This window comes from Columba livia, chromosome 17 (assembly GCF_036013475.1).
Source record: "Columba livia isolate bColLiv1 breed racing homer chromosome 17, bColLiv1.pat.W.v2, whole genome shotgun sequence".
NCBI lineage: Eukaryota > Metazoa > Chordata > Aves > Columbiformes > Columbidae > Columba > Columba livia.
The window spans coordinates 12657829-12682629 of record NC_088618.1 but is presented as its reverse complement, the minus strand read 5'-3'; the positions used below and the strand labels follow the sequence as shown (position 1 = coordinate 12682629).

The following is a 24801-nucleotide window of genomic DNA, read 5'->3' as shown; positions in this document are numbered from 1 at the left end:
AACGGGAAGGCCTGTGAGGGAGGAGAGGGCGCAGAAGAAGCTGCGATTGGGGAAAGGGAACGCCGCTCAAGGGAAGGGGGCGTGGTAAGGCGGGGCCACGTCTCTGCGAGGTGGAAGGAAAGAGTGGGGCGGGGCGGTGACGCCCCCTGGCGGCCGGTAGAGTTGGCGGCACAGGGCGCCGTGACGTGCTCGGGGAAGTCAGGCGCATGCGCAGGAGGAGGTGGGGGCGGGGACGGGCACTAGGACCCAGCAGTGCCAGGGCGCTCTGGGACCCGCCGCGCTGACGGGACGGGGTGTCCGTGCCCCACGGAGTGTCCGTGACCGTGAGGTGTTCCCGGTGTCGTGGAGTGTCCGTGATCGTGGGGTGGCACCCCTGCCGTGGGCCACCCCGCAGGACGAGCTGTCCCTGGGTGCCGCGGGGACACGGTGCTTCCCCCGCCCGGGGTGGGTTCACTCCCGGGGGTCGGGGGGTGCCCGGCCAGGGGGACCCCGGCGTTCCGGGGTGGGGACCCAGGCGTCCGGGCTCGTCCCGCCCTGGGCAGGCGCTGACCAGTTCGGCGGGTGGGGGCAGAGACTGGGACCAGCGCCCGGGGCGGGGACACGGGGCGGGACCGGCGCGGGGAGAGCGGGACGGGTCTGGGACAAATAATGGGATAACGGGACAGAAGTGGGGCCGGCACCGGGACAACGGGACGGGACTGGGACCAGTACCGGATAACGGGACCACGATCGGCACTGGGATAACAGGACAGGACTGGGACCAGGGTGCCAGAACCAGCTCTGGGTTAGCAGTACGGGACTGGGATTGAAACTGGGAATGGGATTGGAACTGGGACAGGGACTAGCGCTGGATAATGGGATGGGGCTGGGAGCAGATGATAGGACTGGGAGCAGACAGTGGAACTGGGACCAGGGGATGCGGAGCGGCACTGGGATAGTGGGGTGGAGACTGGGACGTGCCAGGATAAGAACAGAACTGGGGCTCAGACCAGCGTGGGGGTAACAGGATGGGAATGCGACCAGCACTGGGGTCATGGAACAGGGACTGGGAACAGCATGGGGGTAACAGAATGGGACTGGGACCAGCCTGGGGGTAACGGACCAAGGACCAGGACAAACACAGGAATAATGGGATGGGACTGGGCTAATGGGCTAATGGGACGGGAACTGGGGCCAGCTCAGGGATAACGGGTTGGGACTGGGATAACGGGACAGGAACTGGGACCATTACGGGGGAAGCGGACGGACCTGAACCCCAGCAGGACCAGGACTGGGGACCAGCAGGAGGCAGGAAGCCCCCCTGGGCCCCCCCAGCTGGCAGGTGAGTAGATCAGCCCCCCTCCTCGGGGGGACCCAGGCGTCCGGGGAGCAACCCCCGCCCCCGCCGACTTCGTCAGCCCAGGCACCCCCGCAGCGGGAAGAACGAGCCCTCTGTCCCCGCGGGGACAATGGGGACATTGACGGGTTCCTCCCGCGCTGCCCCCGCAGGACCCCCCCATGGCAGACGGCGACCAGCCCCCACGCAGGGCCCCCACCCCCGCGGGCACCCACGGCCCCGGCACCCAGGTGGGGACAGAGGAGTGGGGAGAAGGGGAGGACATATGGGGGGACCTGGGGAGGAACTGGGGGCGGGGCATGGGGAGATATAGGGGCCCAAAGGAGCCCGGGGGTGCTGCATGGGGAGCTATGGGGGCCATACGGTCTTGGGGGGTATGGGGAGCTAGGAAGGGGTGTGGGAGGCCCAAGGGTTACCAGGGGAGCTGGGGGGGGGCCTGGGGAGCTATGGGGGGGCTACAGGAACTGGGGGGGTTCATGGGGAGCTATGAGGGGTATGGGTCGCCTAAGGGAGCTCAGGGGGGGCTGGCGGCCCATGGGGAGCTATGGGGGACAAGAGGGACCGTGGGGGACCCAAGGGAGCTAAGGGGGCCATGGGGGGCAAAGGCCCATGGGGGGATTGCAGAGGAGCCCTGGGGAGTCATGGGGGCCATGGAGAGATATGAGAGACAAGGCGGGGGGGCAGGGGAGCCCCGGCAGGGGAGGCTTGGGCATCTGGGGGTGCAATGTGGAGTGTGCAGGTGAATTGGGCTAGGGGGGCTGGCACGGGCCCCCCAGCCGGGGCTGGTAGCCCGGGCGGGTCGGAGGGCCCCCCCCTCGGAGCCCCCGCTCTGGGTCAAGCCCCTGCCCAGCCCTGCCGGGCCGTGCGGCGGGTCCACGCCTTCGGGAAGGGGGGGCAGGCGCTGCGCAGGGACCCCCGCACCCCCCCCACCATGCGGGGCTGGCTGCACAAACAGGTGAGGCTGGGGGGACTCGCGAGGGGCTGGCGTGGGGGGTCCAGGGGAGTGCATAGGGCTTGGGGTGTCCTGAGGTGGGAGGTGCTGTTACGGGGTTATGGGGTTTGGGGGATCAGAGGAGGGTGGGGGTCTGGGCTGCTGGGGGTGTTGGGGGGTATGGGGTTTGGGGGATCGGGGGGGTTCTGAGGTGGTGAGGAATGGGGGGTTTGAGCGGTTCTGGGGTGGTGGCGGGTGCTGGGAAGTGTGAAGTTTAGGGGGGTCTGAAGTGTGGGGGTGCTGGGAGGGTTATGGGGTTTGAGGGAGTCTGGGGTGTTGGGGGTCCTGAGGAGCTTATGGGTTTTGGGGGATCTGAGGTGGGGAGACTCTTGGAGGAGTCTGGGATGGTGGGGTTATGGGGTTGGGGGCATCATGGGTTTGAGAGATCAGAGTTGGGTGGTCTGGGGCAGTGAGAGTTGTTACAGGGTTTGGGGGGGGTCTGGGTTGTCAGGGCGTGGCAGGGGGGTTCTGGAGTTTGGGGGATTTGGGGAAGCAGAGGGGTCTGGGGGGTGATGGGCAGGGGGGTGTCTCAGCCCCCCTCCTGTTCCCCCAGGACAGCTCGGGGCTGCGGCTCTGGAAGCGCCGCTGGTTTGTGCTGGTTGATCTCTGCCTCTACTACTACCGGGGTGAGGGGGCTGGGGGCGGCAGGACACCCTGGGGCATTGGGACCAGGGGGGAGGGACTTGGGTCACCTGGGGTCCCTGGGGCAGTTGGGGGTCCCTGGGAGGGGTCAGGGAACCCGGAAGGATGTGGGGTACCTGGGGTATTGGGATCCTTGGGGTGGGTAAGGAATCCCTAGGAGAGGATTGGGGGTCCCTGGGGGGATCAGGGATCCCGGGATATATGGGGTCCCTGGAGGGTTGGGGGTTCCTGGAGGTGCAGGAACCCCGGGGGAATCGAGGGTCCTGGGATGGCTGAGGGTACCTGAGGTGCTGAGGGGGTCTCAGGGTGGGAGGGCTAAAGGTTTTGGGGTCTCTGGGAGGTTTGGGGGCAGCCAGTGGGACTCAGAGGGGGTGCCCAACAACCCCCCAATGGTGCTGAGGGTCTTGGGGTGCCAATGGGGTTCCTAGGGGTTCTTCCCCCACCGAGGCCCCTCTGCCCCCCAGACAGCAGCGAGCAGCAAGTGCGCGGGGGTCTCCCCCTGCCCGGCTACGAGATCCGCGTCCTGCCCCCCGCCCTGCGTACTCCCCGATTCCTCTTCACGGTCAGTCTCAGCCCCTGGGCTCCCCGGATCTGGGGGTGCCCTGGGTGGATGAGTGGGTAGGGGGACAGGGTCTGGACGCCTGGGTCCCCTCCACCATGAGTCCCCACATCCCCAGGCTGAGCACCCTGGGATGCGAACGTACTGCCTGGGGGCCGAGACCGCCGAGGAGCTGAACGCCTGGGTCTGTGCCCTGCGCCAGGGCGCGTCTCCCCTGTCCGGGTGAGGGGGGCACTGGGGCAACTGGGGCCACTGGGGGGCACAGGGAGCAACGGGGAGTTGGGTCCATGGGGGTATAAGTGGCATGGGTAGTGGGGGATAGGGGTTAATTTCGGGGATCCCAGGGACAAGAGGTGACTGGGAGCTTTGGGGGGTTCAGAGAGGGTTTGTGGGGTCTGGGGGGGGGGCGGGTCACAGAGGGTTTGGGGAGGGTCTAGGGACGCTTAACCCTTTAACCACTCTTGTCTGCCTCCCTCAGCTCCCCCGGCTCCCTCTCCCTGCAGACTCCCCCGGAACCCCGCAGTGCGGGTCCCCTCTTCCCCCTATTGCCTGCCCACCCTCCTGGCTGGTGCTCCCTGTGCCCCGCCGGTGAGGAGCTAGGAGGCCCCCTCATGTCACCTCCTCGCCGTCCCCTGGTCCCTCCACTGCCCCTCAGCAAGGAGGAGGCCCCGGCCCAGCGGGAGTCCTGCAGGACGAAGGACACCCGCGGGGAGTCCCCCGTGTGCGACGGTGCCGCCGCAGCAGGTGGGTCCGGGTCCCGGTCCCAGCCCGGAGCGCCTCCGCCCGCGGGAATTCCTGACTCCGCCCCACCTTGACTCCGCCCCACCTTGACTCCGCCCCACCTTGACTCCGCCCCACCTTGACTCCGCCCCACCTTGACTCCGCCCCACCTTGACTCCGCCCCCATAGGGAGAAGCCCGCGGGAGCTCCGCCCCCCTGGAGCACAGACCAACGAACCGCCCTCTTCGGATGCGGCGGAGCAAGACATCGTGGCCAATCAGACACTGACTTCTGCAACTGGCTTTTCTGATTGGCTGCTGGCATACGAGGCCATAGATGGGGCTCCGCCCTCCCCGGGCACCGCCTCCCTGCCGCCAGCCAATGAGACCTCGCTCTGGCGGCGGGCGAGTGGGCGGAGCTTGGAGCGAGAAGGTGTGGCCGGCCGCGGGGCGCGGCGGCCAATCAGAATCACCCTTCTCCAGGCCAGCTTCTGAGGGAAGGGCGGGGCGCCACGCCCCTGGAGGGCGTGGTCGGACTGAGGGGCGGGGCTTGATTGACCACGCCCCCGCCCCGCCAGGCCCCGCCCCGCTGCGGGGAAGATGGCGGTGGCGCGGAACGGTGGGAGCGCGGCGCTGCGGCAGCTGCGGGGCGGCATCCCCGGCGGAGCGCGGTGAGCGGGGCCGGTGGCCTCCGACAGCCCCGGTTCGGCTACTCCCGGCCCGACTCACGCCCCTAATTCCCCCCCAGGACCCGCTTCCCCGCGCATCCCCCCTCCCCGGTTCCCCCCAGCGGACTCACGGGCGGGCCTCGGGCTCTGGCGCGGTGCCGGGCGGGCAGCGGCCCCGCTGTTAATGCCTCACCAGGAGGGACAAAGGTCCGGCCGGCAGCGGGGCCCCGGGGCGGGGGAGGGGGCGGAGGCGCCATGACCCTCCCGAGCCTCCCTGGGGGGAACCCTGCAGCCTCCGGCCCCAACGTCCTCCCGGGGGTCACCGGCGGGGCTGGACCGGTGCTGTGGGGCAGCGGGTCTGCCCCACCGTGGAGAGGGTGACGACCAGCTGGAGCAGTCCCCGGGGCTGGGGGGATCCCTCAGAGATGGGGAAGCTGGTGCAGGGTAAAAAACCACACCCCTCTCCAGCCTGGGATGGGGGAAACTGCGGCCTTTGCTTTCCCCACATGCCACCTACAAAACTGGGCCAAGGGCTGCTGTGGTCCAGCCCCCCCGAGATGAACTGAATGACACCCCCGAGACAGACGATGGAGGCGGCTGCCTGTGGGAACCAGCGGCATTTGGTTCCCGTTTGCCCCCCTGGGCAGAGCTGCCAGTGTTTTCTGCAGCGAGGGGGTGTCGGCAGGACCCCCACACTGACCCACTGTCCCGCAGGGGGTACTCGCGGGACGCTGAGGGCAGCTGGTTCCGCTCCCTCTTTGTACACAAGGTCGATGCCCGCAAGGATGCCCATTCCAACCTCCTCTCCAAGAAGGAGACCAGCAACCTCTACAAGATCCAGTGTGAGTGGCCTGGTGGGGAGGACGGGGCTGGGGGAGAGCACAGAGAGGGTGCACCCTGCTGTGTGGGGCTCTTGCCCTGGCAGCCCCTCTCTCCTCTCCCTGCAGTTCACAATGTGAAGCCGGAGTGCCTGGATGCCTACAACAGCCTGACGTGAGCCCCGCTGCGCGTCGTGAGGGCTGCCCAGTGTCCCGGCGGGGTTTTGGGGTGCTGCTCTGGAGCCAGGGGTTGGGCAGGCTTGAGCATTGCTTCTTAGGACCCTGTGTGGGTCTGCGCCCCTGCTCCTTGCCTCAGTTTCCCTCCCTGTGAAATGAAACCCCTGCACAGGGCCGCTCCAGGTGCGGTTAGGGCAGGGCTGTCCATGCCCTGGGCTGGGAAGGAAAATGGGGGTATGGGAAGTGGTTTGGGTAGCTGCTCCCCCCCCAACAACCCCTCACAGAACGTGTCCTCACAGAGAGCAGGTGCTGCCCAAGCTGCACTCAGATGCCGACTACCCCTGCGACCTGGTGGGCAACTGGAACACGTGGTATGGCGAGCAGGACCAGGCAGGTGAGAACGGGCAGGCAAAGACCTCAGCTCATACTGGCTGTCACGTGGGGGGAGCTGCCGGGTGAGATTTTGGGTGCTGCCCCCCCTTCCCAGCCCCAAACTCTCCTGGCAGTGCACCTCTGGCGCTTCTCGGGCGGGTACCCGGCCCTCATGGACTGCATGAACAAGCTCAAACAGAACAAGGTACTGCTGAGGTTGGGGTGCCCCTTGCCTCTGCCTGACCCCCCGACCCAGGTTGCACTCACCCCCAACCCAAACCCCCCATCTGGGGCCGTCCCCAGGAGTACCTGGAGTTCCGCAAGGAGAGGAGCCGGATGCTGCTGTCCCGCAGGAACCAGCTGCTCCTGGAGTTCAGCTTCTGGAATGAGCCCCTGCCCCGCCAGGGACCCAACATCTATGAGCTCAGGACGTACAAGCTGAAGGTGAGTGGCTGTGGAGTCAGCCCATGCCTTGGGGTACCCCTTGGGTCAATATACCCCCAGGGTGGGGGTCCTGTCTGTTGTGTTTGGGGGAAGCTCCCCAAATTCCTGCCTCCTTGGTGAGGGAACCTCAAGCAGGAGGGAGCGGTTGGTATCTGGCTGCTCACTCTGTTTTTCTTCCTCTCTATTATCAGCCAGGGACCATGATTGAATGGGGCAACAACTGGTAAGTGACTGTTTCATAGAATCATAGAATTGTTTCAGTTGGAAGAGACCCTCAGGGTCATCGGGTCCAACCATAATGCAACTCTAGCACTAAACCATGTCCCTGAGAACCTTGTCTAAGTGCCTTTTAAACCCCTCCAGGGATGGTGACTCCCGCACTGCCCTGGGCAGCCTGTTCCAATGCCCCACAGCCCCTTGGGGAAGAAATTGTTCCCCACATCCAACCTCACCCTCCCCTGGTGCAACTTGAGGCCGTTTCCTCTGCTCCTGGCGCTTGTTCCTGGGGAGCAGGGCCCGACCCCCCTGGCTCCAAGCTCCTTTCAGGCAGTTCAGAGATCAGAAGGTCTCCCCTCAGCTCCTGTTCTCCAGCTGAACCCCCAGGTCCCTCAGCCGCTCCCATCACACTTGTGCTCCAGCCCCTGACCAGTTTTGTCACCTCCTCTGCACTCTCTCTAGTACCTCAATGTCCTTCTTACGATGAGAGGCCCAAAACTTTCCCAGCATGAAGGCAGCTAAGGTGGGGAAAGGTCCCCCTGGAGCAGGGGGGGTCCCTTGGGCAGCTCCCCCCCCACTGCGTTTCTCCCGCTGTGTGCCAGGGCTCGCGCCATTAAGTACCGGCAGGAGAACCAGGAGGCGGTCGGCGGGTTCTTCTCGCAGATCGGGGAGCTGTACGTTGTGCATCACCTCTGGGGTGAGTCCCCCCAGCCCATGTCAACCCCTGGGTACCCACCCTAGGGGCTGGGGGGTTCTGGGTGCCAGCCCTGTCCGCAGCCTACAGGGACCTGCAGTCCCGGGCGGAGACGAGGAACGCTGCCTGGAGTAAGAGGGGCTGGGACGAGAACGTGTACTACACGAGTGAGTGTGGAACCCTGGCCCCTGTCGAGGACCCCTCCCTGCCCTCAGCCCCCCTGCCTGCCCTGGGGGCCCCCTGCCCTCACTTCTCTTTCGTTTCCTTTTCCAGTGCCGCTGATCCGGACCATGGAGTCACGGATTATGATTCCCCTGAAGATCTCCCCCCTGCAGTGAGCGGGGGCTGCACTGGGACGTCTGCCTGTGCATGGGGGGTTCCCCCCGCCTGCACCCCTGCTGGGGAAGGGTTGGGGTCTCTGCTCCCATGCAGCTCCCAGCCCTCCTTTCCCCCAAACCCTGCTATTTTGGGCTGCCCTGTGGGGGCTGTGAGCGGGGAGGGGAAGGGCGGGAGCCCCCCTTCTGCAGTGGGTCCCCAAATGTGGCAGAGAATGGTGCTGCCTGGGGGGGTTGGGCAGGCTGCAGAGGTGGGGGAACTGTCTTAATTATTCCTGATGGGCCCAATGGGTGCCTTTCCTGCCAATTAAATATTTAATATGCCAAAGCCTGGCCCTCTTGGCGGGGGGTTGGGGGTGCTCGGGCCCCACGCAGGGGGAGCAGACCTCCCCCAAACTGGTCTTGCCCAAGGGGCCAACCCTGCACTGAAAGCCCTCCACTCGTGGGTACTGTGAGAAACCAAGCTCCCTCCTGTGTGCCCATAGCACCATTTGGCACCCTATTTTGTGCCCCCCCCTCCCAAGCCCATGAATCCCGCAGTGCCACTGGGGACCTCCAGCCAAGGGACTCCCCGATTCCTGCAGGTGCCCTTTGCACCAGGAGGCCCCACGGCCACGCGTGTCACCGCCGCGGAGGAAACCGCCCCCAAACAGGGCTGGTCAATGGCGCTGTGACCCCGCCCCGAACAGGACTGTCAATGGAGCCGTGGCCCCGCCCCTCAGGTCTGACCCCGCCCCAGCAGGGTTTGTCAATGGGTCTATGACCACGCCCCTTTTACCGAAGCCGCGCCCCTTTCCCCGCCCCCTTGTTCGCGGTCCGCCTGTTGGTGTGTCCGCTAGGGGGCGCCTGCAGCGGTTGCCGTTCTGTTCCGCTTTTATTGCTTCCTTGGCGTCATTTCCGGGCGGCGCCGAGGCGGGCGGTGCGGTGAGCGGGGCCGGGGGAACAGCACCGGGAGCGCCCGGGGCTGAGCTGAGGGGAGGACGCGGCCCTGCGCCCCGTGTGCTGGGGATCGGGGCCCCGGGGAGCACAAGCCCCTGGGCCTACGGGTCTGATGGTCTCCCGAGGGGCCTGAGCCCGGTGTGGTGGGGGCCGCCGGGCTCTGAAGGGGTCGAGGCCCCTGGGCCTGTTGTACTGCGAGTCTGTGGTGGGTCTGGGAGGGGGGAGGCACAGGGGCCTGAGGAAGGGAGCCCGGGACAGCCCCCGGCCCGGGCAGCTCTGGCCCCACATAGATGATGATTTTGCCTCTTGTCCCCCAGTCCTTGCCTGGCAGCGCTATGTCGTCAGAGTCCAGCAAGAAGAGGAAACCCAAAGTGATCCGCACAGATGGGGGCCCACAGGAGCCCAAGCGGGGCAGGGGCGATGGCGACCAGGTAGGACCGGGGGCTGCGCATGGGCACAGCGCTGGTGTCCTGTGTTAGAATCATAAAATCAAAGAGAATCATATTGTCTGGAAAAGCCTCTCAAGATCATTGAGTCCAACTGTTCCCCCACCCCTGGCACTGCCCCATGTCCTGAGAACCTCATGTCCGTCTGTCCAGCCCTCCAGGGATGGTGACTCCAGCACTCCCTGGGCAGCCTGTTCCAATGCCCCACAGCCCTTTGGGGAAGAAATTGTTCCCACATCCAACCTCAACCTCCCCTGGCGCAACTTGAGGCCGTTTCCTCTGCTCCTGGCGCTTGTTCCTGGGGAGCAGAGCCCGAACCCCCCTGGCTCCAAGCTCCTTTCAGGCAGGTCAGAGAGCAAGATCTCCCCTCAGCTTCTTTGCTTTCCCAAGGGCTGTTCTCACACCTGCTCCTTGCTGGACTTGTTCTCCCCCTCAGAAAGGTGTGAGACCATTTCCCCAGTGAGCACTCTGAGTTTCTGAACCTGCTTCCATCTCCTTCAGGAAACACAGTGCTCAAGAAGCCAAAAGCTCCTCTGGGGACACAGGGAGAGCGAACATGAGGCTGAAGGGTGCCCCTCGGGTTTGCAGGTTGCCTTAAAACACTCCCACAAGCAGCAGCGTAACTTGGGTTCAGCCAAAGCAGGGACAAGGATTGAAGCAGTAATTCCATTTCCCATCTTATCCTCTGTAGTCATGTAGATTCACGGGTGCAGGATGGAAACCAGTTTAAATTTATAACAGCTATATAAAAGACAACCTGAATTTCTCAGGCATTTTAACACCTGGTGGTGTTTGTGTTTGGGATTGTTAAGCGAGTCCTCTCCCCTGTGTAGAGTCTTGGGCGTGGGACTAACAGACAGAGTGAGGAATCAAGACCCAGCAGTTTGTGTCCCAGTGCCCTTTCCAGAGCAGGTGGAAGGAAGGAGCCTTAGAAGGTGCTTTCTGCCTTCACAGGATGTTCGGTACTACAGCGAGGAGTGCGAGGTGGATCTGCGTGACCCCATCAAAGACTATGAGCTCTACAGAGACACCTGCCAGGAGCTCCAGAGACTGATGGCAGAAATCCAGGAGCTGAAGAGCAGGGGCATCAAGGACAATGTAAGGAAAACCCTCAGTTCTTGACTTAATGTGTTCTGTTCTTTGACATTTTTCCTATTAATCTGAGGGAAATGGGCGCTGTCTTCTGGGGAGAGTCAGGAAAATGGAACAGCCTCCATTAAATAAAGTAAAATATGATTTAGCTGAGGTGTTGGTCTGGACTGAGCAGATGTTGTGCAGACTGAGTTCTTCTAAAGCATGTCTAGGCTCCTGACGGGTTGGTGGCTCCTGTGGGAGAGCTCTCGCTGTCCCATGGAGACCCAGCAGCCTCAGCTGTGGCTGGGGAAGGCTCGTGCTCTCACTGCCCACACTATCCTCTGCATGGCAGAGTGTGCGATCAGGCTCAAACACGCTAGAAAAATAACTATAGTGAGCCTGGAAACCCCTGCAGGCTATTTCCAATGAGTAACCTGTGAGTCTGGCAGCGGGAAGCTCCCTCGGAAGCCCCGGTGACATAAATTTTGGCTCCTTAGCGAAGCGTGGAGCCCCCTTTGTGACAGGACTTGCAGGAGGTGCCTGCAGCCAGAGGAGCTTGTGGTGAGAGTTGTCTCTCCCACTTCAAACCCTTCTCTCCGGCTTCAAACCCCTCTCTCGTGCCACTCAGGCGTCCGAGATCGACGAGCGGCGGATTCAGAGCTGCGTCCACTTCATGACCCTGAAGAAGCTGAACCGCCTGGCTCATATTCGGCTGAAGAAAGGGAGAGACCAAACTCACGAGGTGCAGAGGGGCTGGGGGGCGAGGGATACAGGGTGGGATTTAGGTGGATTGGAGATGGTGCCATTTCCGCCTGGTTTATGTTTGGATGTGTGGGAGGAATTAAACAGCAGCCAGGTCATGATTTTTGAATTAGAGGTTTATCAGACACTCTATTGCGGGGCAGTGGAAGCTGTAATTATAACGAATAATGACGGAGCGGTATCTGCTTCTGTCTTGAATATAACAGCTAGTCAGAAAGCTATGTTTCAAGAGTCTGATGTGCAGCAGGCCTGAGAAATGTGTGTAAAATTGGCCCCAAAAGTAACAGAGTTCCTGGAGAGCTTTTCCCAGTTTACAGACAACATTATTGCCCTTGTACAGCTGAGGAAACTGAGGCACGGGGATGGGAGAGGGCTCAGTCCGCGTGCCTCAGTAGCTCTGCCCCATTCTGTGCCTTGTCCCCAAAATATGCTGCCTCCAGGAGAGAATCAGTTTGATGTGATGAGCATTTGCCCTCCCAGCCCTTGAAAAAGTCTTTTTACACCCAAAAAATTGTTGCGTACCCTAAAACCCACCGTTGCTAGCTGGTGTAGTGTGGGGGGGTGTTTGCTGGGAGGAAGGTGACGGAGCTTCATCCCCTGCTCTGGCCGTGTCGGTATTTCAGGCAAAGCAGAAGGTGGATGCGTATCACCTGCAGCTCCAGAACCTGCTCTATGAGGTGATGCACCTGCAGAAAGAGATCACCAAGTGCCTGGAGTTCAAGTGAGTTTGGGCAGGGAGAAGAGGGAGCAATGGTGTGTCTGGGATGCGATGGAGGGCTCCAAAAGGGAGAATATTAGAAGGGCCAAAGACCAACTACAATTAATCTGTTCACTGCCATAAAAGACAATAAAATAATGTTTCTGCAACTACACGAGCAGCAAAGGGAGAGTTAAAGAGAATCTCCATCCTTTGTTGGATGCAGGGAAAACACAGTGACAAAGAATGAGGAAAAGGCCAAGGTGCTTAGTTCCTTTTTTGCCTCAGTCTTTAATAGTGAGACCAGTTGTGCAGTTGGATTTGATGATCTTAAATGTCTTTTCCAGCCTAAACAATTTATGATTCTGTGACTCTATGAAAATTTGCGATCTTTTGCCGCATCACCTGAGCCCGCTGCGGGAGGAGAGCGGCCGCTCCAGATGCCCCTGATCCTTCTGTCCTTGCAGGTCAAAACATGAGGAGATTGAGCTGGTGAGTCTGGAGGAGTTTTACAAAGAGGCCCCCCCCGAAATCAGCCGGCCTGCTGTCACCCTGGCCGAGCCCCACCAGCAGACCCTGGCCCGCCTGGACTGGGAGCTGGAGCAGCGCAAGAGGTGGGTCAGCAGTGTTTTGGTTCTGCGTCAGCCTGCTGTGCTCTCTGTGCCCCCCGGGAGCGAGCTGCGCAGCTGCTGGGTGAAGCAAACATGGGTGAAAAAGGTTTAACACCCTCTTGAAGTAATCAGTGTGGAACAAGTGACAGATTCATTGTTTCACTGAGTCCTTGGTGTGGAGAATTGTTGTGTGTGTGGAGTTGGGCTTGGTGGGATCCTTGTTTCATAGATCAGGGGTTTTTCATTTGTGTGCCTGGTGAAGGAGAGTCCTGGGGAGCAGAGCAACCACCAGACCAGCGCAAGAGAACGTTGGTGCTGGCTCTTGGATATCAAGAGAAGAAAATTAATTGTATAGCTCCATGTTTCCCCAGCATCTGCTTGGGGGTTCCTGCAGCTGGAAACAGCGGTGTTGCTCATCATAGGGGTGATCCTGCAGGATGAGTGATTATGACTTGTATCCCTGCTGCTGTCTTATGAGGTTACGGGCTGTCATCTTATGGGGAGACGCTGAGGGACCTGGGGGTTTCAGCCTGGAGAACAGGAGCTGAGGGGAGACCTTCTGATCTCTGAACTGCCTGAAAGGAGCTTGGAGCCAGGGGGGTCGGGCTCTGCTCCCCAGGAACAAGCGCCAGGAGCAGAGGAAACGGCCTCAAGTTGCCCAGGGGAGGTTGAGGTTGGATGTGGGGAACAATTTCTTCCCCAAAGGGCTGTGGGGCATTGGAACAGGCTGCCCAGGGCAGTGCTGGAGTCACCATCCCTGGAGGGTTGGACAGATGGACATGAGGTTCTCAGGGACATGGATTAGTGCCAGAGGTGGGTTAATGAGTGGACTCAATGCTCTTGAGCGTCTTTTCCAACCAAAACAATTATGTGATCCAGAACCTGGTACTGCAGATGTGCCACATAGGGCAAAGTGATCCCTGTTTTATCTACTGTGCTGTGGTGTGAGGAGCAAAATCATGCCTGGCTTGGGGCCACAGCCCAGTGCTCCCGTTCCTGCTTGTGCTCCTGACACTCACCACGGTGAGGAGCTGCCTGCGCGGCGCTGATCTCCCTGGGCTGTGACGGGCACTGATGTCCTAGTGCTGGCAGCCACCTCGGTGCAGCTCCAGCCCCCATGGTCCCTTGGCTGGCACAGGCAGGGTGGGCAGCTCAGCTACTCCCCCCATTCTTGCCCCATGCGAAAAGCAAGCACGATGCAGCATCCCTGTGTTTGATAACAGCCAGTGGCTTTTTCAGCCAGGCAGCAGCCAAGATCAGCCTCTGGAAAGATCTGCCTGCGTGAGCAGGGCAGCGCAGCGGAGCAGACCAGCGAGAGGTGCTGCCTGGCTCCGCTGCCTCTCCCAGACCCATCACGACACACCCAGCTCCTTCTGTCCCCCTTTGTGCAGCAGCCGAGGTTCCCGGACAGCTCTGTCTGCAGCACATGCTGCAGAGGAGTATCCGACCTGGAGATCTCTTGAGAGTTCTCCTTAAAAATTGTTGTTTATTGCAAATTGCATAGAGGGTGAAGATGAGCTAAGCTGAACCTGTCCTGTAGTTGCATGTTGAATTGCTGAGAAGCCTCATGATTCTCACTCACCCCATGCTATCTGGGGAGCACGAGGGTTCACCTCTTGCTGCTGTCATGGTGGGAAATATCCCCTTCAGCTGCCTTGGGAGCAGATGCTGGTAGCGCCTTGAGCACTTTCTGATGCTGGTGGGGTTGTCAGTGCCCGTCCATAACTGTCACACTGTGGAGTACTGGCCAGCAGGCCCAGGGCAGTGACCATCCTTGTGCTGGGCACTGGGGAGGTCAAACCTCGAGTCCTGTGCTCAGTTTTGGGCCTGTCATGCCAAGAAAGGCCTTGAGGTGCTGGAGCGAGTTGAGAGAAGGGAACGGAGCTGGTGAGGGGCTGGAGCACAAGTGTGATGGAGTGGCTGAGGGACCTGGGGGTTCAGCTGGAGAACAGAAGCTGAGGGGAGACCTTCTGATCTCTGAACTGCCTGAAAGGAGCTTGGAGCCAGGGGGGTCGGGCTCTGCTCCCCAGGAACAAGCACCAGGAGCAGAGGAAATGGCCTCAAGTTGCGCCAGGGGAGGTTGAGGTTGGATGTGGGGAACAATTTCTTCCCCAAAGGGCTGTGGGGCATTGGAACAGGCTGCCCAGGGCAGTGCTGGAGTCACCATCCCTGGAGGGTTGGACAGACGGACATGAGGTTCTCAGGGGCATGGATTAGTGCAGGCTTGGGGTAGCAGTTGGACTCGATGCTCCTCAGGGTCTCTTCCATCTGAAATGATTCTGTAGTTCTAATCGTCTCCTTTCTGCCTCCGCTTGCCCTTGGTGTTCAGAGCTCTTTGTGTGTCACCATGTCTGAGCTCCCCTGGTTCCTGCAGTGATTTTTGCTGGGTCAGGAGAGCTGAGCCCCTGACCCCCACAGACTTTGTAGCTGTGGTGTGTGGCAGTAACCAAATTCCCTCCCCTAGGCTGGCAGAGAAGTACAAGGAATGCCTGAGCAGCAAGGAGAAGATCCTGAAGGAGATCGAGGTGAAGAAGGAGTATCTGAGCAGCCTCCAGCCTCGCCTCAACAGCATCATGCAGGTGCCTGAGCTCTGCAGGGAGGGGAGGTGTTTTTTGGACTGAGCTGAGGTACTGGAGATTTGAAACACTTGGGCTGATTCTGCTTTGGAGACATTTTGCTCCCAGTGAGTGTGGATGGCAGGTAAAATCTGCCTCAGCCTCGTGCCAAGACTCCTCTGGAGTCTCCTTGTTTATGCAGCAATTCCTGCAGCGCTGCGGATGGAGGAGTCATTAAACAGGCATTTCTCTGGGGAGCGATACGCACTTCCAGCCCCTTGCGAGTGCCTTGGGAGGAAAGAAAAGGTGAAGAAACTGGGTTAGCTGCAGATCCAGAAGTTTCCTAGCACAGGAGAACTGCCAGCCCTTCCTGGGGGGCTCACTGTGTCCGTGGCAGCGTTTCACCCCATGCTGCGGGGCTGATTTCCAGTCCCCCACCTGCCAGCTTGGGGTGAAGGAGAAGGTGTGGAGGACGAATTATCCTGTTCCTGGTGATAACCGTTCTCCCTCTTGTCCCGTCAGGCCTCCCTGCCTGTGCAGGAGTATCTCTTCATGCCTTTCGACCAGGCACACAAGCAGTACGAGACAGCCCGGCATCTCCCACCACCGCTCTACGTTCTGTTTGTTCAAGCCAGTGCCTACGGGCAGGCCTGTGGTAAGCGCAGTCCTCTGTGACCCCGTGAGGGGCTGTCATTACTCATTGCTCCCCCTGGGCCAAATTTCACTCCTGCTTGCAGAAAACCCTGCTTTGGGGACGCTTTGGGAGGTCCTTTTTGTCCCTGCTGCTTTGCTGCCGGATTCCGCTGAGCCCAGAGCAGTGGGGTGGCCTCAGGGCCAGCGCAGTGAGGCAGCAGCACTTGAAACCGTGTTTGCTCAGCTCCCTTGCTGGGAAAAAACTGCTTGGAAAGCTCGCTTCCTGGCTCTGCCACCCTTCTCAAGGGCAGCAGGGACATTGCTGCGAGCTGGCTTGGTGCTGACGCGGCCTCCCAAGACCTGTCACCCATGGGGTGGGTGCTGCGCTGTGCCACCCACGGCAGTGGTGGCTCCAGAGCAGGCAGTACCTCTGTTTGCCCTCACAGAGGCCTTTCCCCACTCCTCACCCAAAACCTTTGCCATTCCAGAGGCTTTTTGAAGCCCCTCCCAAGTCAGGAGGGATTTCCCGGTGTGGCTTGGGATTCCCGGGCTGTTTGCAGTTCCTGCGTGGAGAGGACTGTAGCATAGGGTGAGAGCTGCGGTGCCACCTGCTCTGAAGTTGCTCCAGGAGTGGGGCAGGTGATGGGAGTGTGGAAGGACCACGCTGTGCCACCTGGCCACACCAAATCCCTGCTGATGACCCACAGCCCTGGTGACCCAGCTCCTTGCTCCCCGTTTGTGCCAGCCGGACTCCAGCCCCTTTTGGCTCTTGATAAAGATTTGGCCTTTACAGTTTCCAGGGCCAGTCCCTCCAAACCCAGTGTTTTCCCTCCTCTAAGCCCGTCCTACCCGGAGATCCAGCCCTGCGGTGCCCCCATGGAGCCTTTTGACAACCACCCCTTCCCGCTGACCCTTCGTTTGAGCCTCCTCTGCCACGGGGCTCTGCCTGATGCGGCCATGCAGTGGGAGTTTTCTGGGGCAGGGCTGCTTCTGACTCCTCTCCGGTACAGAAGTGGGGGTTGTAGCTTAGTTTTCGTGTCTCCTCTGTAGATAAGAAGCTCATAGTGGCCATTGAGGGGAGTGTCGAGGAAGCCAAAGCGCTGTACAAGCCTCCTGAGGACTCGCAGGGTGAGCTGGGGAGCGTTGCGACTGCAGGCAGACGAGTTGGGGGGAGAAGCGGGTGGGTTCTGGGGTGGAAATGGCACAGTGCCTGGTGTTTGCACTGCTGGTCTGCTCTGTACCCAAGTCCTCCTTCCTGAGAGGTGTTCACAGCCTGTTGGAGTGACCCCTGGTGCTGGGGGAACGTTCCTGTGCATCTGCATCCTGCTAGGGCCCTGCTTTTGGGGGGATGGTGCTGTCTGGGGGGCTGTGGCCTTGGGGAAGGGGCTGGTGGTCCTGCTGGGTTTGGGGAAGCTGCACAGCCCTGGGCAGTCCCCACTTAGACCCCTCTTGTTGAGCAGATGACGAAAGTGATTCGGACGCGGAGGAGGAGCAGACCACGGTAAGGGACACTGCAGTTTTCTCCCAACACCTTATTGTTGGCAAAACAATCTGTGCCTGCTAACTGGGGGAGGTGCTGGGGAAACTGGGCCTGAGCAGGTCTGAGCATTAGTCCCTCCACTCTGTGAGCGTGTCTGTGGGTGCACTGAAATTAAATCCAGATATTTCTTGGGAGCAGAGCGATGCCATTTTCAGTTTCTGTCCCAAATGTAGTAGAACCAGAGTACCAATCTGTCCTGCTCCCATCCCACTGCACTCACATCCCTCCCAGCTCCCCAGCTGGAGCTGTTCCACTTTGTATAAATAGCCTCGGGCTGGAGGCTGTGTCCGGTGGGGAGGGACATTTGTGTGTCCGGTAGGGAGGGATGTTTGTCTGTCCCCCTCCCATCTGCCAAAAGCCTCAAGCTGGGCTCTGCACATGGGGCTGCTCAGTGCTCCCTCGGGGCAGTGTTTGAGTCCTACAGGTTGTAGCTTTGGATGCTGGGGAGAGACTGTGGGTGCTGGGGAGAAGCTGTGTGTACTGGCGAGAAGCGTTAGGCACTGGCTGCCCCCAGCATCAAAACCTGGGGCGAGGTCTGTGCCACCAATCCCCACCACCCCGCAGCTGCACCTGGTGTTTTCGGGTGTTGCTGTGAGGAAGGGCAAAGGGAAGGGCCTCAGGTTCTGCGCCTTGCCATGGGGAAGCTTTTGGGGGCAGCAGGTGCTTGGCCTCATCTTACGGGGTGGGGACGCTCCCGGGAGCTGAAGGAACGATAAGAACTGGAGTGACTTTGTCCTTGCCCCTCCCCAGGGCTGCTCTGTGGTCATGGTGCTGGGGAACTGGACTGAAAGAGCGGTGGGAGGAACTGGGGGTCTGTGGGTTGCCAAGGAGCAGGAGAAGGGTCTCACCCCTCTGTCTTTCCCCCCAGAAGCGGCGCAGACCCACCCTGGGTGTGCAGCTGGATGACAAGCGCAAGGAGATGCTCAAGCGACACCCCTTGTCCGTCACCATCGACCTCAAGTGCAAGGGTAAGCGGGCCCTGGTGGCCTGTGGCAGATGGCACGTGAGGATGGGTGACAGCAGGTCAGGGAGCAACCTGGCAGCAGCTTGGGGTCCACGGAGACAGCTTGGGGTGCGGAGGGGCTTTCCTGCCCTCGGCCCAGCTGCACCGGCAGGGAGGAGCGTGACTTCCAGGGGACACTGAACAGCAGCTCTGGCTCCTGGAGCTCCTCTCGCCCCCGTGAGTGGGGTGACCTTGCTCTGAAGCTTCTTCCGTCTACTTGAGAGCTTTTCTCTTTTGTGCTGGGGTCTTGGGCCTGACAGATCCAGCCTGGCAAATGCTGGTGGGACAGTGTAAGAGGTTATAGGACATGGATTGCCAGTTCCTCTCTGCCCCATCTTTTGTTGTCGAAGCAGAGGGACGTGTATATCTCCCTCTGCAGAGAGCGGATAGCAATGTTGTCTCTCCTCTATTGGTGCAGATGACAACGTCCTTCACCTGACTTTCTATTACCTGATGAACCTCAACGTCATGACAGTGAAAGCCAAGGTGACCACTGCCGTTGAGATGACAACAGCCGTCAGCGCTGGGTGAGGAGAGACCCGTGGGCACTGAGCGCAGAGCTCGCTGGGCACCGACCCCTTTGCGTGCCAGGAACACCATCCCCTGGTGTCCCCCATCCTCTGCTCAAAGTGACCTGCTGGCAGAGTGATGTAGTGCCAAGGGCAGCACATGGTGACAATGTACCCCTGCGCCCAGTGAGCTGGGGCACTCCAGGCCCAGCTCCTGGTGGGTGAGGTTTTAACCTCAGTTCCTCACTGTGATGCACTTGGGGGCCTTGATGCAGAGCCGCAGTGTCACAACACTGTCCTGACTTGCCCTTTGGTGGCTAAAGGAGACCCTGGAGAGCACAGCTCCATCTCTGCTTCTGGGAGGGCTTTACCTGGTGCATCCTCGACCCTGCAGAATCCTCCCCCTCAGCCCCAGGGCTGTGCCAGGAGCCCACCCAGGCAGCACCCTCCTCCTTAGGATGAGAGGGAAACAGCCTCAAGTTTCCCCAGGAGAGGCTGAGGTTGGACGTTGGGAACAATTTCTTCCCCAAAGGGCTGTGGGGCATTGGAACAGGCTGCCCAGGGCAGTGCTGGAGTCACCATCCCTGGAGGGCTGGACAGATGGAGATGAGGTTGTCGGGGACGTGAGGCATTGCCAGGGGTGGGGGAATGGTTTGACTTGATGGTCTTCAGGGTGCCTCCAACCAAAACGATTCTATGATTCCTCCTCCTCTCCCTTTGTTGTGACAAGCCAGGGGCCGGGAGGTTGGGAACCTCTCAGGGGAGCGGTCCTGGACTGGTTGGGAGCTGGGACAGAACCTCTCCTCTTGTCACCTTCAGTGACCAAACTGCCTCATCCCACCCGCAGCCCGTGCCTGGCAGCTCCCTTCACCCGCTCGCTCTGCAGGTCACCTTGTCCTGAGCGCTGCAGCTGCCTCTCCGTGAGCTCCCCAGGGGCCGCTGGAGCCTGGTTGATGTGAGGAATCGCTGAACTGGCAGCTGCGGGCGCCTGCCCAGGGAGCTCCCGTCAGCTGCCAGCTCTCTGGTCGCAATTCCTCAGCCATGAGGAGCTGCCTGAGGCAGAGGGAGGTGGGAGAGACTGTGCCTGGGCCACCTTCAGGCTAGTGCTGCCTCCCAGCCTGGCCCATTTGAGGCCTCCCAGTCCCCTTGGGGTTCCCTTTTCCCCCTAGCTGTCCCAAACCCTCCATGAGAGCAGCTGGAGTGTCCCCAGCGTTCCTGCGCAAGGTGCTCCCTCCCTCACAGCTCCCTTGGCTGCATTTCCCCAAACCCGTGAAGCTCTGGTTTGAGCCAAACCCCAGATCCCCCAGCCCTACAGCTTGATTGAGCTTGTGAGTACAATCAGACACGAGGAATTCTATTTCATTAAGCAGAATTCCTCTGCTTAAGCTTGTTGGGTGGCACACAGCCATCAGGTCATGTGCTGGCGATGTCCTCTCCATCCATACCTGCAGGTTTTGGAGTTCACATGCTGGAGTGTTTCTGGTCTCAAAACCCAACTCATGGAGCTCATAATCCACTTCTCTGGGCTCAGAGCCTGGTAGTGGCCACCCCAGAGAGACATGGAGCCCAGGCTGCTGATTAGTTGATTAATTGGTCTTTCCCCTCCTCCTTCCAGTGACCTGCTCTCCCCGGATTCCGTCCTCAACTGCCTCTATCCAGGAGACCACGGGAGGAAAACGCCCAACCCGGCCAACCAGTTCCAGTTTGATAAAGTGGGGTGAGTGGGGCTGTCTCCCCACATCTGGGGTGGCTTTGTCCTTGTTGGGGAGGGCTCGGGGAGCTGCTGTCCTGCCCATCAGCAGCAGCTGGGCTCACCGGGCATGGCTTGGGGTGCAGACAAAGCGCCTGCTCACTCTGGCTGGCTGGTGAGGAGACAGGGGGACACTCTGGGGAGATGTGACTATTCTTCATTGTCCCCACAGTATCCTGACCTTGAGCGACTACGTGACAGAGCTGGGGCACCCCTACGTGTGGGTGCAGAAGCTGGGCGGCCTCCATTTCCCCAAGGATCAGCCTCAGGCATGTCTCACCCCTCCCCACTCCCCTAGATGTCGAGCTGGGGTTTGGGGAGGTTTTGGGGACAGTTGTGTCCTGTCCCATCCCCCCCAGAGCTCCTGGTGGCACCAGCTACCCCCAAACCACGATGCACCCTTGGCTGGGACAGGTTCAGCTGGGGTGAACTGTGCAGCGGGGCCACTCCAGCATATTTTCTCTCCCATGTGTGGTAGTCTGAGCCCTGTCACGGGCACTGAGCAGCCACCAGAGCGTGTCCCTGTCTCTGTGGCTGGCTGGGGTGGCTCTGGGAGCGTGGGGTCCCCAGCAAGAGCCTAGAGGCTGTTGAAATGGTGATGGTCCCTCCTGCCCACAGCACGCAGTCGCTGCGGACAACGCGCTGAGCGCCAGCCACATGGAGCTGACGGTGAAGCTGCTGCGCTCGAGGCTGCAGTCCCGCCTGGCTCTGCACAAGCAGTTTGCGTCGCTCGGTGAGTGCCTGGGGACAGGGCGTGCGGTGACAGGGTCCTCTGGTGCAGGAGCTGACCGGTGTCACCTTTAGTGGGGTGCCGCAGATCTGTGGTGCCACCCGCAGTGTTCCCATTTGTTCCCTCTGTCCTTAGCAGGCGCGGGGCTGTGAGGGCTGCCCAGTTTTGGGTGGGAGGGGAAGGCTGGCCCCCCCCTGGTTGCTAGCACCCCCCCGGGAATTGATTTAGGCTGTGTTGTGAGGTGAACCACACAACCAGGCATGTCATGCGCCCGTCAAGAGGGCCAGGCGCACGCTGCCGAGGCTGCAGGCTCCAGTGGAATCGCAGCTGAGGCCACCGCTGCTCCTCTGTGGGCACCTAATGGAGGTGTCGAGAGGATAACGATGTCCCCAGGTTCTGCTTTTTGGAGCATCCCCGCCTATGGGCCAGTGACAAGCTCTGTCCCCAGCCTTCCCCTTGTCCTTGTTTTCAGAGCACGGTGTTGTGCCGGTCTCCAGCGAGTGCCAGCATCTCTTCCCCACCAAGATCGTCTCGCGCCTGGTGAAGTGGACTGCCATCACCTATGAGGACTACGCGGTAGGTGCCGAGCGCGAGACCATATCCCTTACAGCTCCCGCGTGGTGCTGGTGGCTGCTCACTCGTCCTCTCATCCCTCCTGGCAGGAGCTGCCCTACACTAAAGACGTGATTGAGGCTGGCTTGGCTGAAGACACTCACCTCTACTACATGGCTCTGATCGAAAGGGGAACAGGTAAGTGTGATTCCTTCCCCTGGCAGTCACTGATTTCCACACTGGACACCTCCAGGGCAGCTTCTGGGGGTCTTCATGGATCATCTCTTTGTTTGGAGGCCCCATGGGCTGTGGGTGATGTTTTCCTCATGACAAGACAGACCTTGAGGTGCTAGAGCAAGTTGAGAGAAGGGAATGGAGCTGGTGAGGGGCTGGAGCACAAGTGTGATGGAGCGGCTGAGGGACCTGGGGGTTCAGCTGGAGAACAGGAGCTGAGGGGAGACCTTCTGATCTCTGAACTGCCTGAAAGGAGCTTGGAGCCAGGGGGGTCGGGCTCTGCTCCCCAGGAACAAGCGCCAGGAGCAGAGGAAACGGCCTCAAGTTGCGCCAGGGGAGGTTGAGGTTGGATGTGGGGAACAATTTCTTCCCCAAAGGGCTGTGGGGCATTGGAACAGGCTGCCCAGGGCAGTGCTGGAGGTCACCATCCCTGGAGGGTTGGACAGACAGAGATGAGGTTCTCAGGGACATGGGGCAGTGCCAAGGCTGGGTTAATGGTTGGACTCGATGGTTTTGAGGGTCTTTTCCAACCAGAATGACTCTGTGATTCTCCCCATCTCTGCTCAGCCAAGCTCCAGGCCGCCGTGGTGCTCAACCCTGGCTATGCCACGCTGCCGCCCGTCTTCAGCCTATGCCTCAACTGGAAAGGAGAGCGGAACAGCAGCAATGATGACAACATTCGGGTAACCCAGGGTGCCGGGAGAGGAGGCTGGAGGACCACTGGCTTTTGGGGGTGTCCCTAGTGGTTCAGAATCCGTAATAAATGAGCTGTTGGGGTGAGCTGGTGGCCAGGCCACCTGCCAAAGGCAGCAGCGGGTCCTGGGCGGGCAGAGCACAGACCTAAACCTGCCAATTCCTCTGGCAGGCCATGGAGAGTGAGGTCAATGTCAACTACAAGGAGCTGTGGGGGCCCAAGCCGGGGTACCAGCTCCTCACCAACCAGCTGCAGCGCCTGTGTATGGTGCTGGACGTCTACCTGGAGACCGAGCCGCACGACCCCAGCGTGGAGGGGCCCAAGGAGTTTCCCCAGGAGAAGATGTGTCTGCGCCTCGTCAAGTGAGAGCCTGGGGAAACCCGGGGGCGGTGTGAGGGGGGATGTGGGGTGTGAGAGTGCTGTCAGGGACCCTGGTGGCACTACTGTCCCCTAGAACATGGCACTGCCTGCCCTAGTGCCTCTTCTTTAGCTGCCTAAGGGGCTCTGCCCCCTACAGTGGGATTGTACCCCAGGACCAGGCCCTTTGTGTGGGTGCCAGGGGCTTCCTGCCCCCTGGCTTAGCCCCCCATGCCAAGAAAGGCCTTGAGGTGCTGGAGCGAGTTGAGAGAAGGGAACGGAGCTGGTGAGGGGCTGGAGCACAAGTGTGATGGAGCGGCTGAGGGACCTGGGGGTTCAGCTGGAGAACAGGAGCTGAGGGGAGACCTTCTGATCTCTGACCTGCCTGAAAGGAGCTTGGAGCCAGGGGGGTCGGGCTCTGCTCCCCAGGAACAAGTGCCAGGAGCAGAGGAAACGGCCTCAAGTTGCACCAGGGGAGGTTGAGGTTGGATGTGGGAACAATTTCTTCCCCAAAGGGCTGTGGGGCATTGGAACAGGCTGCCCAGGGCAGTGCTAGAGTCACCATCCCTGGAGGGTAGGACAGGCGGACATGAGGTTCTCAGGACGTGGGGCAATGCCAGGGGTGGGTTATGGTTGGACTCGATGGTTTTGAGGGTCTTTTCCAACCAAAATGGTTCTGTGATTCTCCCTTTCCAGGGGCCCGATGCGCCTGAAGCCCTTCAAGTTCAACTACCCTCAGGGCTTCTTCAGCCATCGCTGAGCATTGTCTTGTCCGTGTGGAGGAGTGTCCCCATCCCACCATTTCAGTTCTTTTTCTGAGTTTTTGTGTTTCATTTGAAGTTTTTGTAGCCACTTTGGCTTTGGATTAAATATTGAATTGATGGAAAAGCCTGTGGTGCCCCATCTGTGTAGGGGTTGCGATGGTGGGACAGGGTAGGACAAGGGGTGATGGTTTTAAACTAAAGGAGGGAGATTCAGGCTGGACATGTGGAAGAAATTGTTGCCCTGAGGGTGGTGAGAGCCTGGCCCAGGTTGGCCAGAGAGGTGGTGGATGAACCATCCCTGGAGACATCCCAGGCCAGGCTGGATGGGGCTCTGAGCAACCTGAGCTGGTGAAGATGTCCCTGCTCATGGCAGGGGGGCACTGGGGGAGCTGGGAAGGGCCCTTCAACACAAACCCTTCTGTGATTCTATGACCAGGGCAGCCCTGGTTCCCCCTCTCTGGGCTCTGGCAGCATCTTGTTGCTGAGAGGACCCGTCTCCTTGCCCGGGGTGCTGCTGCCTCCTGCCCGCCCCCCCAGGCCCTCGGGACTGTGGAGCTGAGATGGCTAAAAACTGAAATAGCTCAAAACCGAAATACCTAAAAATAGCCCTGTTCCAGAGCCCGCACTGCAGGCCCAGCCCGTGCTGGCCGCTGACTCAGCACAAACCACGCAGAAAGGGGGAGAACTTTGCCACATCCAGGGCTGGCGGGGGGAGCAGGGCCGTGTTCTGTGCCAGGGCTCGGTGTTTGCAGGGGGAACCCTGGGGGAAGTGCCCCCTCTCCAGCAGTGCCCCACAGTAGGTCCTGTCCCATAGCCAGGGTGCCCCACAGCAGGTCCTGTCCCATAGCCAGGGTGACAGAGCTGGGACTCCGTCCCCACTCTCAAAATCATCATCCCTTCTGGTCACCACCAGCTGCTTCTCCCCCAGGGACGATTTCTCCCTGGGGGCTTGCTGACAGTCCCTCTCCCCAGTTTTTTGG

The 24801-nt window shown here is 60.6% G+C and overlaps 3 protein-coding genes across 12 annotated transcripts; all 3 read left to right on the top strand.

Annotated features, from left to right (window-relative positions):
- Positions 1-155: 155 nt before the first annotated feature.
- On the top strand, positions 156-5563 carry LOC110359140 (pleckstrin homology domain-containing family A member 4-like). 7 transcript variants are annotated; one of them, XM_065033912.1, is made up of 9 exons: positions 156-444; positions 1263-1321; positions 1489-1566; positions 2076-2291; positions 2881-2953; positions 3398-3531; positions 3647-3750; positions 4007-4272; positions 4438-5563. In XM_065033912.1, the coding sequence occupies exons 3-9, from the start codon at positions 1498-1500 to the stop codon at positions 4740-4742; spliced, it is 1167 nt and encodes a 388-aa protein (XP_064889984.1). In that variant the 5' UTR covers positions 156-444; positions 1263-1321; positions 1489-1497; the 3' UTR covers positions 4743-5563. The 7 variants fall into 7 exon arrangements, with proteins under 7 accessions (XP_064889984.1, XP_064889981.1, XP_064889987.1 ...); XM_065033909.1 differs by having other exon boundaries at positions 160-444; positions 1216-1321; XM_065033915.1 differs by having other exon boundaries at positions 161-444; positions 1216-1321; positions 2187-2291.
- NIPSNAP1 (nipsnap homolog 1) lies at positions 4707-8299 on the top strand. The gene is made up of 10 exons (XM_065033916.1): positions 4707-4918; positions 5630-5757; positions 5863-5908; positions 6210-6304; positions 6417-6487; positions 6586-6726; positions 6918-6949; positions 7545-7639; positions 7720-7803; positions 7910-8299. Exons 1-10 carry the CDS (start codon positions 4848-4850, stop codon positions 7972-7974), a joined length of 828 nt encoding a protein of 275 aa, XP_064889988.1. The 5' UTR covers positions 4707-4847; the 3' UTR covers positions 7975-8299.
- A 193-nt stretch (positions 8300-8492) lies between these two features.
- Positions 8493-23945, top strand: THOC5 (THO complex subunit 5). 4 transcript variants are annotated; one of them, XM_065033887.1, is made up of 20 exons: positions 8493-8693; positions 9228-9341; positions 10311-10454; positions 11059-11172; positions 11816-11913; positions 12357-12503; positions 14965-15079; positions 15578-15710; positions 16739-16816; positions 17149-17189; positions 18097-18196; positions 18650-18758; positions 20356-20457; positions 20663-20759; positions 21109-21223; positions 21693-21796; positions 21883-21970; positions 22574-22689; positions 22872-23062; positions 23754-23945. In XM_065033887.1, exons 2-20 carry the CDS (start codon positions 9246-9248, stop codon positions 23815-23817), a joined length of 2052 nt encoding a protein of 683 aa, XP_064889959.1. In that variant the 5' UTR covers positions 8493-8693; positions 9228-9245; the 3' UTR covers positions 23818-23945. The 4 variants fall into 4 exon arrangements, with proteins under 4 accessions (XP_064889959.1, XP_005502940.2, XP_064889957.1 ...); XM_005502883.3 differs by lacking the exon at positions 8493-8693 and adding an exon at positions 8774-8895; XM_065033885.1 differs by lacking the exon at positions 8493-8693 and adding an exon at positions 8881-9115.
- The last annotated feature ends 856 nt before the right edge of the window (positions 23946-24801 follow it).